Raw genomic sequence first — 13833 nt, 5'->3', positions numbered from 1 at the left:
ACGCAGTGAGTCGGTGACCGGTAGCCATATAGGTGGATTTGTCGTCCCAACCTGAAGGAGCTTGATTTGAGCAAGAGAAAGGTCGTAAAGGGTTGGAAGTATCCTGACCAGAACATGCTGCTAGACTCTAAGTTCTAGCTAGCGCAAATCCACCCAAAGCATAGATTCATGGACACCAACAAGAGCGTAGTTGCGTCGCTTCGGTACGAATCAGCTTTCTCATGCCTCATTTTCCTTTGTGCTGAACTTTTCGTAGAACTCCAGCGTCATGGCGGCGAGGAAGCATGGAATCTGCTTCTTCTCCTTGACCCAGAAGTTGATCAGGTCCTTGATCTCCTGAGCAAAGGGGCTGTCAGAACCTCCACTTATCTTCATTGTCCCATTGTCTCCGTCGAAGATAATGTAATGATCATCGTCTTCCTCCTCCTCATCCGGGTCTCCTGCATCGTGAGGGCCACCATAATACATGCTCGACACCTTGGCCTTCCCGTTCGGCAGGAAGTTGACCTTGTAGCCTAGGACGCTTGCAATAACGTCACGAAACTCGGCGGCTTTTTGGGTCCATATCTCCCGTTGTCGTCTCATGCGCTTCTCTTTCTCGGCCACGACCATTTCCATGTCCTTCAAATCGAGGTTGAGCGCATCGACCGAACTGGCAGGAACAGTCCTCGCGCCTTGGAGGTCTTCTCCACGCAGCTGCGCCAGGAGCCCCTTGTTCTCTTCCTTGAGAGTCCGCAAGGTCGACATCTTTATCGCTTCGGCCTTTGCCGTGGGGTTGTCTCGTAGTTCAAGCACTCGAGTCTTCGAGCTTTCTCTCAAAGCCTTGAGCTGTCCTTTGGTCGCTTGGAGATCCGTCGCCAGCATCTGTGACTGTTGAGCTGTCTTCTGCAAAGCAATCTGCAGATTCTTGTTCTTCCGTAACAGTGCTCCAAGTTGGGAATTACCATCACCTTCAGGATCCTGCGAATTGGCCGGCCGCTTCGTTCCACGGGGTTCTTCTTGAATGTGAGCGCTCGTCGGAGGTGCGGTTTCCAGCTTCGACAGGTCTGAGTGCAGAGTCTGCACCTCAGCCTTGTACTGATCAACTAGATTTTCCAAGCTCTTGATCTGCTCGGCTCGTTGGGCGTCGAAGTTCTGGTTGTCCATCAATACAGTCTCTTCCGTGTCGAAAGTCTTCAGTTGTGCCCGCAGGTATTCCACTTCCTTGACAGCAAGCACTCGCTGTCGCTCAAGCCTTTTATAGGCTTTGTTGCCCTGACCAGCTTCCTGTGCAGTTTGATTGGATCTCATTTTCTCCATCTCCGTCTTGAGCTCCACCTTTTCTCCCTCCAACGCTTTAATGATTTGATCCTTTTCGGCCATTTCACTCTCGATCGTGCCGAGTCTGTCGGTGATTGATGCGCACTCGATCCGCTGCTGGATTAGAGCCTTCACCACAGCTTCAGGGGTATCAAATTCGGGCTCTTGTCCTTCTCGCTCTAACAGGCTTGTCCACGTTCTCTTCTCGTCCTCGAGTATCTCTTTCTGGATCTGTGCTTCGCCTAGTTGTCTCTGAACATCCTTCAGCACTAGAAGCTCGTTCTCCAAGCCATGCTTCTGCTCTTCTACAACCTGAACACTGCGATGGGCGTCTCGTAGCCGCCGCAATTCGCCCAGTTGTTCCCTATTCGTCGACTCGAGTTTTCGGATGTGTGTCACTTGCTCAGATAGCTGGTTTTGCAGGACCCCCAGCGCCTCGCTGTCTGCAGAGTGCGATCTTGAGGCGCCCAGCTCGGATTCAAGTGCTTCGATTCTTGCATCTCGCTCGGACAGACGGGTTTGTGATGACTCGAATTGTCGGCTCAATTCTTCCAATTCCTGTCTTACACTATCGACCGTCTCTTGGAGTGCGGCGCGTTTCGCCTCGATATCGTTGAGTTGGTGGTTGTAATGTCTTTCCTGGTCAGCCAGACGTGCCTGCGCATCTTCTGCGTCCTCCTTGAGAGAAGCATTCTGGTCTTGCAGATCTCGTAGTTGCCGTTCCAGCGCAGCCTTCTCGTTCGTCCGCTGGTCCTGCAATTCGCGCAGCTCTTTTGCCATGGCCTCTTGCCTCTGTGTCGCCTTCTGGGCGGCGCTTTCGGCCGTCTGATACTTCTTGAAGTCATTCTCGGCCCTGACTTGTTGGTCACGCAATTCCTTCTCATGCTGCAGTGCCAGAAGCCCGCGCTCCTGCTGTAAATTCTTTAGCTCGTACTCGAGGGAGTTGATCTTCGCGCGCAGATTCTCATCTTGCGTCGGGTCTGGGCGCGCTACTGACGGTTGGCGAACTCTAGACTGTCTCAATGGCTGATGAGAGTGATCAACCGGTCCTCCCGAGATGAAATCGTAGGTAGGTTGCGTAGTGGTCTGTCGATTATGACCAGCGGAAGAAGTCGGTCGAAGCAATGCTGACTGTGCTCCTGAAATGCTCTTGCGTCCAGAGAGCGACGTTCTTGACGTGGACAGCCGCATTCGCTTCGAGCTTGACGCCGGGGAGCTCATGTTGCATATAGTCAGAAATCACAGTAGGGAAAGTGCTTGCGAAGCGCTATGCGTACCGCGCCTCTAAGGAAGACATAACCTCAATGGTTGTTTACAAGTCACTGCTTTCGACCGTCGGCACCACCAACACCGAGGATAAGCCGATTGTCTCACCCAACTTCACTCGCTCCTCTGGCTTCTTTGTTCTGCTTCGCGTCTCTTTGTCTCCGTCCATCAAAGAACTGTAGGAGCGCTTCCGCAACTACCCGTCATCTCCGATTCTCATTTCTTATGCCATGGTCGCATACTTCAGCAAGCGTCAAGAAGTCCTTACCCCTACTCAAGTAGCACACAAGGCAGATTCCCGGTACCGCGTCGGGAAACTTGTCCACGGTTTCTTCTAGTTCGCCGGCGATATCGCGGGAGCAAAAGTCGCACGGGTTGTCTTTGCCAAATGTGCATCCTTCGGCCTCCATTTGCGACACATACACGTTCGACTCGTCGAAGTCGGCGAACAATGTCTCTCACTGTAGCTGAAATACGATGCACGGAATGGTACTCGCGGATCTGCATACCGGTTTTGATCTTCTTATACCTCAAGACGCACATCAAGAAGCCGTATTTGCTGATGTGACACGGCAGGACCTTTCTGCTATCTTCGAATCCTCTATCAACACATTCCGAGACGGAGGCGAGGAGTGACGTGATGGAAGTGCGCGCAGACTGTAAAACAGCATCTGCGAATGTCAGAACCGGAGCTCTTAGCTCAGACCACAGCATTCTCTGCATGTACTCGCCATGGATATTGTCGTATCTCGGTGATTCCGTCTTCTCGTTCTGCTCTTGGCGTGGCTTAGAGGGTTTGGTGGACCAAATCAGGAACCGGGTGGACTTCCAAAACATTCCTTCAAGCCGAAACAGCATCATGGTGGGGAGGAACAGCTCAATATCATCTCGCGCATTACCGTTCCTCTCGTCCTCTTGCTCCTCGTCCTCCTGGTGTTGCCAAAACTTCGGACTCCCCTGGTCCAGCCGCTCAATAAGTGGTGAGAGTCTCATGACGACCCAGGGTCTCAAGGCTGTTGTACAAAGCCGCATGTCAGCGAAGACAGCTAACTTGTTGGGCTCTCCGGGGCCGAGGCGATTGAGATTTTCTGCTCTGTGGTGGACGATTTGGCAGAAGGTTAAAACAGTCTCCGGGTCGTCCTCTGGCAAGCTAATGACTCTTGTTCGGCCTTCAATGAAGCTTGAGGACAACATCCGGGAGAAAACTTCAGATGCTAGGCTGACGACCACGCCAGATACCTTGATGTCGCGGGCCTCTTCGCCGGTTCCGACCTTGAAAGTCACGTCGGCGTTAGGTACAACTTCCACGACCCTTCGGCGCTCTCCCTGCTTCTTGTCCTCGCGATCTATTTCGTCAGCCTTACGTTTCCTACCCGCCCTGGCAGGTCGACCATTGCGAGTATTGTCGGCGTCCGCCATGGTGGGCACTAAAAGGTGGGCTCGACGGTGAGGGATTCTTTCAAAACCGAGGCCGAATACCAAGGCTGCGGACGAGTATGTGGACTCGAAGTGTAGGAGGCAGAGCATGGCAGAAGTTGAAAGTGAAGTAAGTGTAAGCGCGAGGGACGGGTCAAATTGCTAGCGCAGATTGCGACCATGTGGGCTAAACACCGACTTTCATCTGGAAGGCTCCCCGATTAATGAAGGTCACAAGGGAAAGAATGCGATATCTCGATCCGCGGAGTCAGTTCCCTTCATGACTTCTTGCTCCGAACCTGAGATGTCGATCATGTGGAGCAGGATCGTTGCTGGGTCTGCTCGGTCCTGAAAACAAAACTGAAGCGAAAGCTTGGAATCATGAGAGCGAGGAGTTGAAAGTGTCACCTTTCTCAATGCTTCGATTGACACACTGCTCCGCTTGACATGACCCTGCAAAAGCTCTCAGAGATAAGGCCCTGCCACTTTCTGGCGTTGACACTTATCTACAGGGACGATAGGACATAGGATTTGGGGGCCTTCCTCACCTTGATCTGGTCGCTTGGCCGTGGGTGATCCGGCAGAAGTGGAGGATGGATTGTGGGAGCTTCTCCTAGGAGCTTTAAGACTCCGGCCTCTTGCTCTCAGGTTCCCAGCGACAGCGATCTTGGAACCATTCCGCTCCCCGTGTCATCACTACGTATGGACCGAGACAAGTGCAGGACAAGCGACTAACAGTGATTACAGTGTGGTAACTGAAATTGCCCCAAAAATCATCTCCTTCACGGCAGAACCTAGATAATCGGAAGTCAGTCGCGGTGTCCAAATCATTGCTGGGTGTCCCTGTGTTGTTGTTGTGAGCAAAGAGACGTTATGGTATGTGACTCATTTCTTCGATACCGTGATTCTGAAATACAGCCCAGGTCGACACCAGCAGCACAAGCTGACCTCGTTTCCTCGAGCTTTTCCACCGTATGGACCAATACCTCAGCTCATACTGCGATCATGAACGCCACCTACAAGCCCAGCACTCCGGTTGAGACATCAAGCACTGCCGAAGCAGATCCCTTCACCAGTGTCCGCCCATCCCTTGGATTGACTGTCCTCTGCCGCTCTGCGCTCAATGATTGCCAGCGGAAGCCTTTATCCAACCCGACACCGCCGAGAACAATCCGACCAGTACCACCATCGGTTTTCCATCTGCTCCCCGCACCAGCTCTGACTTGAGACTACTCAGCTCTAAGCCCCGGTACTGTCGTTCCAGGCATTTGCGTTGTTGCATTCGTGACGGTCGCCAGGCTCGACCAGGAAGTGAGGCTTGCCGGCCCTGAAGCAAAGCAAGCAAAACCCAGGCAACGCAAAGTTGTGTTTCCCGATGATAGCCGTGAACTCCATGGTGAAGTCATGCCAGCAGTAGTCGCATGGCTCGCCTCTTTTTGCCCGCCGAGCAGATTTCTCCTTGATACAACTGTTCTTTGTTTGTCCGATGTCGTTGTTTTCGAGCTCCTGGGCAGCGGCACGAAGGCGGCGCATTACCATACTCAGTGACTGCGGTTCGATCATGTCCGCGGGGGCGATGCCATGCTTGCGCAGAAGGAGGTGGAGCATGCCATGCTTCGTGATTTGACAGGACAGCAACCCGGAACCAGTCGCGATATCCTCAGTGATGCAGTTGAACACGTCTTTCAAGAAAGCATTGACGTAACGGGTCTGCATCTTGGCGCATACATCTGTCATTGTCAGCCATCGGCCTCATCAAGCAAACTACTAACGGTCAAGCACTTGCCGTACACGGTTTCCCCATAGGGGTTCACCACGCTTGGAATCGTCATGCCGCTTCTGGTGACCATTGTGGAGTCGCGGGAACAGACAGCCAGGTAATGCCTAGTAGCGGCCCGAAAGTCGTTCGCAAGGGAAAGAATTGCGCAGATCTCGATCAGGTCCCGGATACAGAACCTTTCTGTCTGTGGAAGGGGACCTAGGTCAGGTACGATCAACTGATACTCGATCATTGTCTGGGCATTGACGACCCTCTGCCCGTGCATAGAGTCACGAACAGCGCGCGTCCTCAGGTCCAGCCACGGACCCACCACGTCCAGACTGTGCCACATATCGCTCAACACGGCCAATGCTAGCAGTTGCCGGCTAGTGAGGTCGTAGAGTCTCACTGGTCGATGATGGACGATGTTGCAGAATTGCAGAAAGGCTTCGGGGTCTTCTTCTGGCAGGCTGCTTTGTCGTCAGCGCTCAAGGATTTGGAGGTACAGTGTCAAAATGCCAGGGTCTGTACTACGACAGTAGTGCAGGCTACATGTGAAAGTGCACTCACCTGACAGTCTTCGTCTGCGCCTCCACGAATTGGCCGAACAACATCCTGGACAGGACCGGCGACGCCAGACCCATGACCATTCCTGACACCTTGACCTCGACGGCATCTTTTCCAGTGCCGACTTTGAACGTCACGTCCGCGTTGGGGACCACCTCAATAATCTTGTTCTGTGGCTGCGCTTCTGGCATGTCGATCTCATCCGCCTTGCGCTTCTCCGGCATGGCCGCGAGTGTTGTATCCCAACTGGCTGCCATGGTGTTGTCATGCAATAGAAGCAGGACAATTTCCGCGGAACATGTTAGTTCATATCGACAGTCAACCAATCTGGAGATGAGTGGTTGATGAATGACAAGTGAAGAGTGACGATAGGTTTAATAAAGGAACGTGAATCTGTCTTTCGGTTTAGAGGTCCGGTCGCGAACGCGAACGCGCAGCGTGCACTTCACAGTTCCTAACTAGTATGTTGACAGTGAAGTGATCTAAGCGACAAGCAAGGCTACCTCATGTTCGCTTCGCTGTTTCTCCCACCTCGGGCTCAACTGCATTCCCACTCGGATCCAGATCTTGGGCTTAAGGGACTCATGTCTTTCCGTCCCTCACCTCACTTCATTGTCACAGCAAGAGACAACGGATCAATCTCCGGAGCAAAGCTACCCATACAGTATGTGGTGTGGTCATGGCCCCGCGAGGCTTTGTTGACGGCGCTCAGTCGGCAGGCGCTGGGGTATGCATTTCCTTGGATCGGATTGCGAGACGCACCTCGTACAGGGTTTGAGGAATCGTCGAGCACGTACTAGGATTCCGGGCCTTGAGACGCGTATTTCTTTTGCCCTGTAGCGCATCGATCATTATTGCGTTGGCTTGACTTCTTAGCATGGAAGAAATTGTTAATCACGAAAGCCCAGCTACGGCAACTTCACTAGCATGGTGGATAACCCGGCCCACACGCGTCATTTATCTCATGCCGAGTCCAGGTCGGAGAGATACAAACATGTAACAGAGGGGGACTCGGTTGACACTGGCTGTGAAGGTCAGGTGACAAATGTGTAGCAAGGGGAGGCAGGGAAGGAAGGGGGCAAGAGAGAGGACCGAGGTGAATCAACTTCCTGCCGGCCTATCACGATTTACATACTGTTCCAAGTGGCGCAATGACCGAGCACGTCGTTTGGCAAATGCTGGTATGAGGTGAACGGTCTGAAGGAACTCTTGGGTATTATCCAATCTCATTGAAAGCTCAGATGCTCATGCTGATCGTGTGGCCCGTCCAGTTCCTCCAGCTCATGCCGCGTTTCTAAATCCCGTTTGTCCAGCTCATGCTGATGATGCAGCTCATCCATCCCGTCTGCGTTCGTTTGTCGAGTCGTATTTTCTTGCGTGAAGTCATGTAGCGAGTGGTCGTCGCTTATGGCTGAAGGAGGGGCATTGGCAAGAGATTGGTGAAAACGTAAGTCGTGCCGCCATGGGTGTGTTCTGGTTCTTCCACTGCACGATTCATCTGGCATCCAATATCTCGGGCTCGTCCCGCCAGAAATCGTCATCGGCCCCCAATAACACGGAGTCTTCGTTGATGATAACAGACAGGGCAAGACCGCGCAATTTATGAGAGTGAGTCTCGATGAGGTGTAAAAGGGCCCTCATGATATTTCTGGTCAGGTGTTCCCAGCGGAACTCTTGCAGACTAAGGATAGTACCATCGCCGCCAGGTGACATATCCTTCGGAGTGCGCCTTCATTCCTCTAAATACGCGACTCTGCGGACAAGGGCCATGGCCTGCACCAGTGTGCCCTCGTACTCCCAGATCCTGTGGGCAACGATCCCTTCCTTTCGGAAGAGGTCATGGAGGATACCATAAGTAGTGGGGGTCCCATGAGCATCTTCGCTGTCTGGTGTCGTAAGGTGGCCGTCATGAAGGTAATCGAACACGCCCGAGAGGAAGTTTACAACGGCATTTTTCCGTGCGACATTGATATAGCCTGCGTCGTCTGAGTTAGCTGAATTTGCTCATTGGACGCCTTTGTGGCAGGAGGTTGTGACTTCACTGTAGACCCTTTCACACTGAGAATGGTAAAAGCTTGAAGATCGTGGGCGGAGCTGTCCAGGAGCTTGTGCAACGGCGACCTTACTAGTCCTCCAGAACAATTCGTCCATCTTGCAGAACGCAGCAATGTCTAACAGCTCCTCGAATGTGACCTCATACTGCTCCAGTGCGTTTAGGACAGTCCTCGTTATTGTTGGATGAATGGATTCATTCCTGATCTCTTGGATAACGGGATAGAGCCTATCGACGATGAAAGCCTTGAAAACTTCCCTACAGCACAGCCTGCTCGCGAGCTCTGCGAGCTGGCTGAGCCTCTGTCCTGTCAGGTGGCCGATCTCCGAATGCTTGTAGTGGACGATATTGAAGAAGTCCAGATAAGCATCTGGGCTGCCGTCCTCCACTGTACTAACCTTGTCACTCCCTTCAATAGATGCCGAGGACAACAACTCGGTGAAGACCGGTGCAACTTGACAAATCAGCGGGGCCGCGACCCGGATAGTGCGAGCAGCGTCCCCCTTGCCAATCTTGAACAAAACTTTGCCTTCTGGAGAGATGTCAACAAATCGAGGTTGCTTTTGAAATTCGCTCTCCATCTCATCGGCTTTGCGTTTCAGTCTGTGGCTGGTAAAAGAAGAGGAAGCCATCGCAGGCGACTGGACGGGTAAAGAACAGGCGACGTGAATAGCAAAGAAAAGGAACGTGAGGCTAAGAAAATAGCTGATGAGAAATAAATCTGCTGGGAGGTGAGCGGGGAGTCAGCAGAAGTTGAGAACGAGGTGAATCCAAAGTGAATGAAGGGTATATTTAAATAAGGAGAAAAGACACCCAACTTGGACTCCGCCATAGTCGTTGTAGCCCAGTAGTCTTTCCCACTTAACACGATCCTGGGGGCTTTCACAATCGATCCTTATCATATTCAATCACCACAGATAATGATTCCAGCACGCTTCAACTGCGATACAGCGGTTCAAGCCTCAAGCCTGGCTCTCTTGTCGCCACCGTGCTTGTCGACTCCTCCATAACCTGTTCCCTCATACTCGGTGTCTACCTTGTCATAGCCGCTCTCGAAATTGCGCTCTGTAAGCCTCTGACCGTCGACGTTGAAGCTCTCCGATTCTCCCATGTCGGCGTTGAACATGTCCTCCTTCTCTCTCATAGGCGTCTTTCCTTTCTTGTCGATACCCTTGCTGACAACATCGTACGCTCTTCTTCTCCTGTACCTCCTCCAGCATAAACAACCACTAGCCAGAAGGACGAGCAGAATGACTGCGCTGACGACAGCGATAACGACAATGTACTTTGTGGCAAGACCGTGGCTGCTGGATATTGTGGTCGGAGCAGTGCTGTCTGAAGCCAGACCAGCATTTGTCAATTTCTCGATTCCATGTGTGATCTTCTCCGCATGGACCGTGCTCGTGGTTGTTGGCAGGTTAAGTATCCCACTGGCGGCGTCGTCGGCAACTCCTGCTTGAGCCAACTTGCCTAAGGCATGCGTGATCTTCGCGTTGTTCAGCACCAATGTGGTTGTTGGGGCGCGGTGACCCGTTGCATTGGGCACTACTCTTTTGTTCCCCGCAATGCCTCGAAGCAGGCGATCTGGAATGAAGTCCATCTTCACTGCTGCACTGAGAAGAAATGGAACGATGTGTTGGTTCGCACGGGTCGATTGAAAACCAGTCGCTTGGATCAAACAAAGAACGACACAGGGTAACTAGTCAAGAAGAAACAGGAAGTTGCAGCGAAGCTCAGCATCGCCAACGCCTCGCGAAGATACCCAGAGGTTGACACGAAAACTGCAGAAGGATCAGTATTTTAGGCCAAAGGCCCACCGATGAGCGTCCATGGCTAGCCACATGGAGAGACAAGGTGAGCATAAGCACTTGTACCAAAGCTTCGCGGGCCACCAACACGACGACCCGGCCAAACGAGGTCTCGTAAGCAGAACATGCTCGATATAGCAGCAGATCCAGATTGCACAGGACAAAGCTGGCCACCGGATTGGGTGATTCCTGGATCTCAGCCCCCGGTCAGTGTCAGCCAAACCCTTCAGCTCGAGACGTTCGCCCCTCAGGCCCCTCCCAGTATGGCTAAGCTTTTAACAAGCCTCGCGCTGAGCTTGTCCGGAGCAGACTATGCTCGATACATTCGCCATGCAAACGGTGCCCGAATGGTAAAAAGTGATAATCCGTTCCGAACACACGATCTCGCGGAAATGAGGAAGCGTGCTGGTGCTGGCCGAAAGTCACGCCCAAGCTGCAAAAGGTCTGACTCACAATGAGTCATGCTTGCTCCGGAGACGCCTGATCACGTGATATATATGAGTCGTGCAAAAAACTGACTGCACGCAGTCACTTGCCGGCCACTGACGGCACATCAATCTTTGCATTGAGCGTGGGTGAGATGGCTCGTGCCGCTGGGAAGCGAGGCACGAAGCCTGCAGCGAGCTCATCCAATGCTCCAAAGTCCCTGACCAGTACTCAATCCGGACCCCCCTCACCATTTCAATATGCTCCGGCGACGCTACGCCCGTTCCTTTCCACGCTCCCTACGGATCACATCTACCTCGTCCACCTCGACCATACCCCACCGAGCTTGAAGAAGCGAGTCTTCGTTGTACCTGTCCTCCTAAACCTACTCATCGTCCTTGGGCTCTGCGTTCGGGTATATTATGCCGCGCCAGTGTACCTCGAGCAAATCATCACAATTTTCGGATATGACACGGCATACAAAGTCGATACGGCGGCTGCCAGCGTCGGAGAACTCGTGAACGCTGTGGCCTCCCGGACAATGCTGTTGATGATCGATTTTGCCATCTTCGGCTTGATTGGTAGTTGGCCGAGGGGGTTCGTTTTGGGGAGCAAGTTGTCGAGATTCGCGAGTCCACTGCAGTGGAGAAGAAGACTGGGATTCCGAGACACAGAGATTATTGTCCGAAGAGGGAGAAAGTGGGATACGCCGTTGCTCGTTGGAGAGAACCCGGATCAGGTCAAGACATGGAAGGTAGACGAGGAACTCACCATCAAGATCAAGGTCGATCCAGCCATGCGGCCGGCGTACCTAGCAAAGACAGGATATCTGCTACTAGACAAGGACTGGGATCTCGACTTCAAGGCGATGCTAGATGCGCACAGATTGGTTGAGAAAGGTACCATTCAGCTCAAGGACGTGGAAAGTCTGGTTCTGGTCTATTACCAGAAGCAATGGCTGGTCTGGAAAGTTCACGAAACACCCGATTCTACAGCGCAAGATGTACAGGAGGACAGCACCGTAGAGAATTTCCGACGCAACCTTGCCGGCCTTGGCGCTGAAGATGTCTTTTTCCGATGGATCGAAATTGTGCAATTCGAGACCTCGCAGCCGGGTGGCTTCACCGAAGGACGACAGGCCGAAGCGATCAGAGAGTTGAGGAGGCGGCTCGAGAAGAAGGGCGTGGACTTTGCCAGGTTCTGGGAAGACATCGGCGGACAACATGGCCTTCCTGGATTTGATGTACCGAATCGCACTTGACCTACGAAGACCGCAAGCTTCTACAGGGCAGGGAGCTTCCGAGCTCTATGAGGCTACATTTCCCCTTGAAATCCTTGCAAATATCCCGTTTGTTATGGGTCGAATCTCACTCGATGAGAGAATGGCCAGCAGCACAAAGGTTGCAGAATGGCTCAAAAATGGCTCCCCATGTAGCGCACACGAGATGAGGAGAGACTTTCGCCGTCCCTTACCTCGGTCGTTGAGAGTTGAGGCCTGCTCCGCCTGGCATGATATTTGGGGTCTCCTGTTGCTGGGGACCCTGACCCAACCATGTTCCGCGCTGCTCAGACGGGATTGCTGTTCCCCAAATTGTCGTGGTTCCTCTGCTACAAGACGTACAGGGGGCTCCATGAGTGTAGAAAATGGTATGGAGTGACTCCGAGAGGATCCTGCCAATGGAACGAAGTCGATGCAGTTGGAGGGCATGGTGCTGGTTGCGATCGCGTAACATGACAATGCGTCCACATGCTAAAAGGCTGGTTCATGAGCAAGGCAGGCATGAGGCTGCATAGGTATTTGCATGGCCGTTGGGGCTTGTTCTGTGACGTGCAGAGCGGTCTGACATCTGGCACATCAACTGATAGGTACTAAGTACTGAGGTGAGTGGGTCCATATACTGGTGAGTTTCGGCGGCACTACTTTGCACATGGCGCAGATTGCCAGCATAACGCCTTGTACTGTGTATCCAGTGCTCCAGGTCTCCGTATCAACATATCCTTCTGGTAGGAGGTATGGGGACCTTTTGGGTTAGCAGCCGCCATCAGTGGTCCGTGCGTCAGGGGTCAAAACAAGAACTATCACCATGTCCTTACTCCGTACTCCGTTCTAGGTGGGCATCAACCTGCCGTTTCGACGCACTTCCATCACTACCAATATAAAATGCCCCTCCAGCGTGTGAAGGCGGTGCTCGAGTGACCTGAGCTCCTCTCCTGACGCCGCCTCATCAGACAGCTCATTGCCACGCCTGTCCCACTAAGTTTGGTCACCATTCCCGACGACACGTCGGGGACTAACACCATGGCCGGTGGGAACAACAAGAAGCGGAAAGCGGACTCTATGGATGTTGCAGCTAGCGAGGCAAAGCGGGTGCAGAGAAATGGCCGAACCGTCGAGATCATCCCCGAAGCTGATGTGACATTGAGAGTTGGGACAGGGGAAAATGCTCTGGATATTAGAGCGTCTGGGCTCGTGCTGGGCCTAGCGTCGAAGACGTTCAAGGCAATGCTGAGTTCAGGGTTCATCGAAGGCACGACGAAGGTCATCGATCTCGACGAAGAGCCGCAAACAGTCTTGGACTTCTGCCATGTCATCCACTACAAATACGAATCCGTTAAATCCATGGGCACGGAGCGACTGTGTAATCTCATCGTCTTCGCGGACATGCGACAGTGCCACGAACCACTGAAACCCTGGCTGCTCTACGTCCTGCGTGAGTATGTGGCTTGGTTTGAACGCCTTGCTGCTGACCAGTTCGACGCCGCTCAAGGTTACCCAGATCGATATCCAGGACTGCGCGTGGAGGATTTTGTCCACATTGCCGCCTCATTCGGTCTTTGTGATCTATTTTGGCTGGCGACGAGAGCTTATATTGCGATTTCCAAGCGAACCATGATGGCATGTGGCCATAGATATTTGGTTGACAAGCTGCCGCTTGCGTCAGGTCATGATGGTCTTTCCTTATACGGTGCGTACATACCCTGAAAAAGTGCGGCACTGATTACCGTCAATGCTTACTAGCAGGCAGAGCTTCTCGACAAAAACCGGATCCAACACACCCAAGATTTACTCAAGCAGGCTTTCCTGACAATCGGGCAGGACTTCGGGACAGACGACAATTGCCAGGTCGCCCGGGAAAAGTTCGGGACTATTCACACCTGGTTCATCCGCGAGGGCATCGATGTCGCCAGCCTCTGTCGGTACGATGAGTCCTGGTGGGACGCCTATGTCTCCCTTCGTA

The 13833-nt window shown here is 52.8% G+C and overlaps 8 protein-coding genes across 8 annotated transcripts; 2 read left to right on the top strand and 6 right to left on the bottom strand.

The window, feature by feature from the left end:
• Positions 1 to 219: 219 nt before the first annotated feature.
• On the bottom strand, positions 220 to 2520 carry A1O7_07634 (mitotic spindle assembly checkpoint protein MAD1; the record flags this gene model as incomplete). Its single annotated transcript, XM_007761631.1, has 1 exon — positions 220 to 2520. The coding sequence occupies one exon, from the start codon at positions 2518 to 2520 to the stop codon at positions 220 to 222; it is 2301 nt and encodes a 766-aa protein (XP_007759821.1).
• Positions 2521 to 2835: 315 nt separating this feature from the next.
• Positions 2836 to 3984, bottom strand: A1O7_07633 (uncharacterized protein; the record flags this gene model as incomplete). Its single annotated transcript, XM_007761630.1, has 1 exon — positions 2836 to 3984. The coding sequence occupies one exon, from the start codon at positions 3982 to 3984 to the stop codon at positions 2836 to 2838; it is 1149 nt and encodes a 382-aa protein (XP_007759820.1).
• A 1236-nt stretch (positions 3985 to 5220) lies between these two features.
• A1O7_07632 (uncharacterized protein) lies at positions 5221 to 5697 on the bottom strand (the record flags this gene model as incomplete). The annotated part of the gene is made up of 1 exon (XM_007761629.1): positions 5221 to 5697. One exon carries the CDS (start codon positions 5695 to 5697, stop codon positions 5221 to 5223), a length of 477 nt encoding a protein of 158 aa, XP_007759819.1.
• A 23-nt stretch (positions 5698 to 5720) lies between these two features.
• On the bottom strand, positions 5721 to 6531 carry A1O7_07631 (uncharacterized protein; the record flags this gene model as incomplete). Its single annotated transcript, XM_007761628.1, has 2 exons — positions 5721 to 6210; positions 6311 to 6531. The coding sequence occupies 2 exons, from the start codon at positions 6529 to 6531 to the stop codon at positions 5721 to 5723; spliced, it is 711 nt and encodes a 236-aa protein (XP_007759818.1).
• A 1507-nt stretch (positions 6532 to 8038) lies between these two features.
• Positions 8039 to 8992, bottom strand: A1O7_07630 (uncharacterized protein; the record flags this gene model as incomplete). The annotated part of the gene is made up of 2 exons (XM_007761627.1): positions 8039 to 8283; positions 8434 to 8992. The coding sequence occupies 2 exons, from the start codon at positions 8990 to 8992 to the stop codon at positions 8039 to 8041; spliced, it is 804 nt and encodes a 267-aa protein (XP_007759817.1).
• Positions 8993 to 9315: 323 nt separating this feature from the next.
• On the bottom strand, positions 9316 to 9960 carry A1O7_07629 (uncharacterized protein; the record flags this gene model as incomplete). Its single annotated transcript, XM_007761626.1, has 1 exon — positions 9316 to 9960. The coding sequence occupies one exon, from the start codon at positions 9958 to 9960 to the stop codon at positions 9316 to 9318; it is 645 nt and encodes a 214-aa protein (XP_007759816.1).
• Positions 9961 to 10748: 788 nt separating this feature from the next.
• Positions 10749 to 11855, top strand: A1O7_07628 (uncharacterized protein; the record flags this gene model as incomplete). Its single annotated transcript, XM_007761625.1, has 1 exon — positions 10749 to 11855. The coding sequence occupies one exon, from the start codon at positions 10749 to 10751 to the stop codon at positions 11853 to 11855; it is 1107 nt and encodes a 368-aa protein (XP_007759815.1).
• Positions 11856 to 12893: 1038 nt separating this feature from the next.
• A1O7_07627 (uncharacterized protein) lies at positions 12894 to 13577 on the top strand (the record flags this gene model as incomplete). Its single annotated transcript, XM_007761624.1, has 1 exon — positions 12894 to 13577. One exon carries the CDS (start codon positions 12894 to 12896, stop codon positions 13575 to 13577), a length of 684 nt encoding a protein of 227 aa, XP_007759814.1.
• Between the last annotated feature and the right edge of the window lie 256 nt (positions 13578 to 13833).

This window comes from Cladophialophora yegresii (genome assembly GCF_000585515.1).
Source record: "Cladophialophora yegresii CBS 114405 chromosome Unknown aczIN-supercont1.5, whole genome shotgun sequence".
Taxonomy (NCBI): Eukaryota; Fungi; Ascomycota; class Eurotiomycetes; order Chaetothyriales; family Herpotrichiellaceae; genus Cladophialophora; species Cladophialophora yegresii.
Note: the sequence above shows the minus strand (reverse complement) of the source record. Positions and strands in the feature narration are given on the sequence as shown.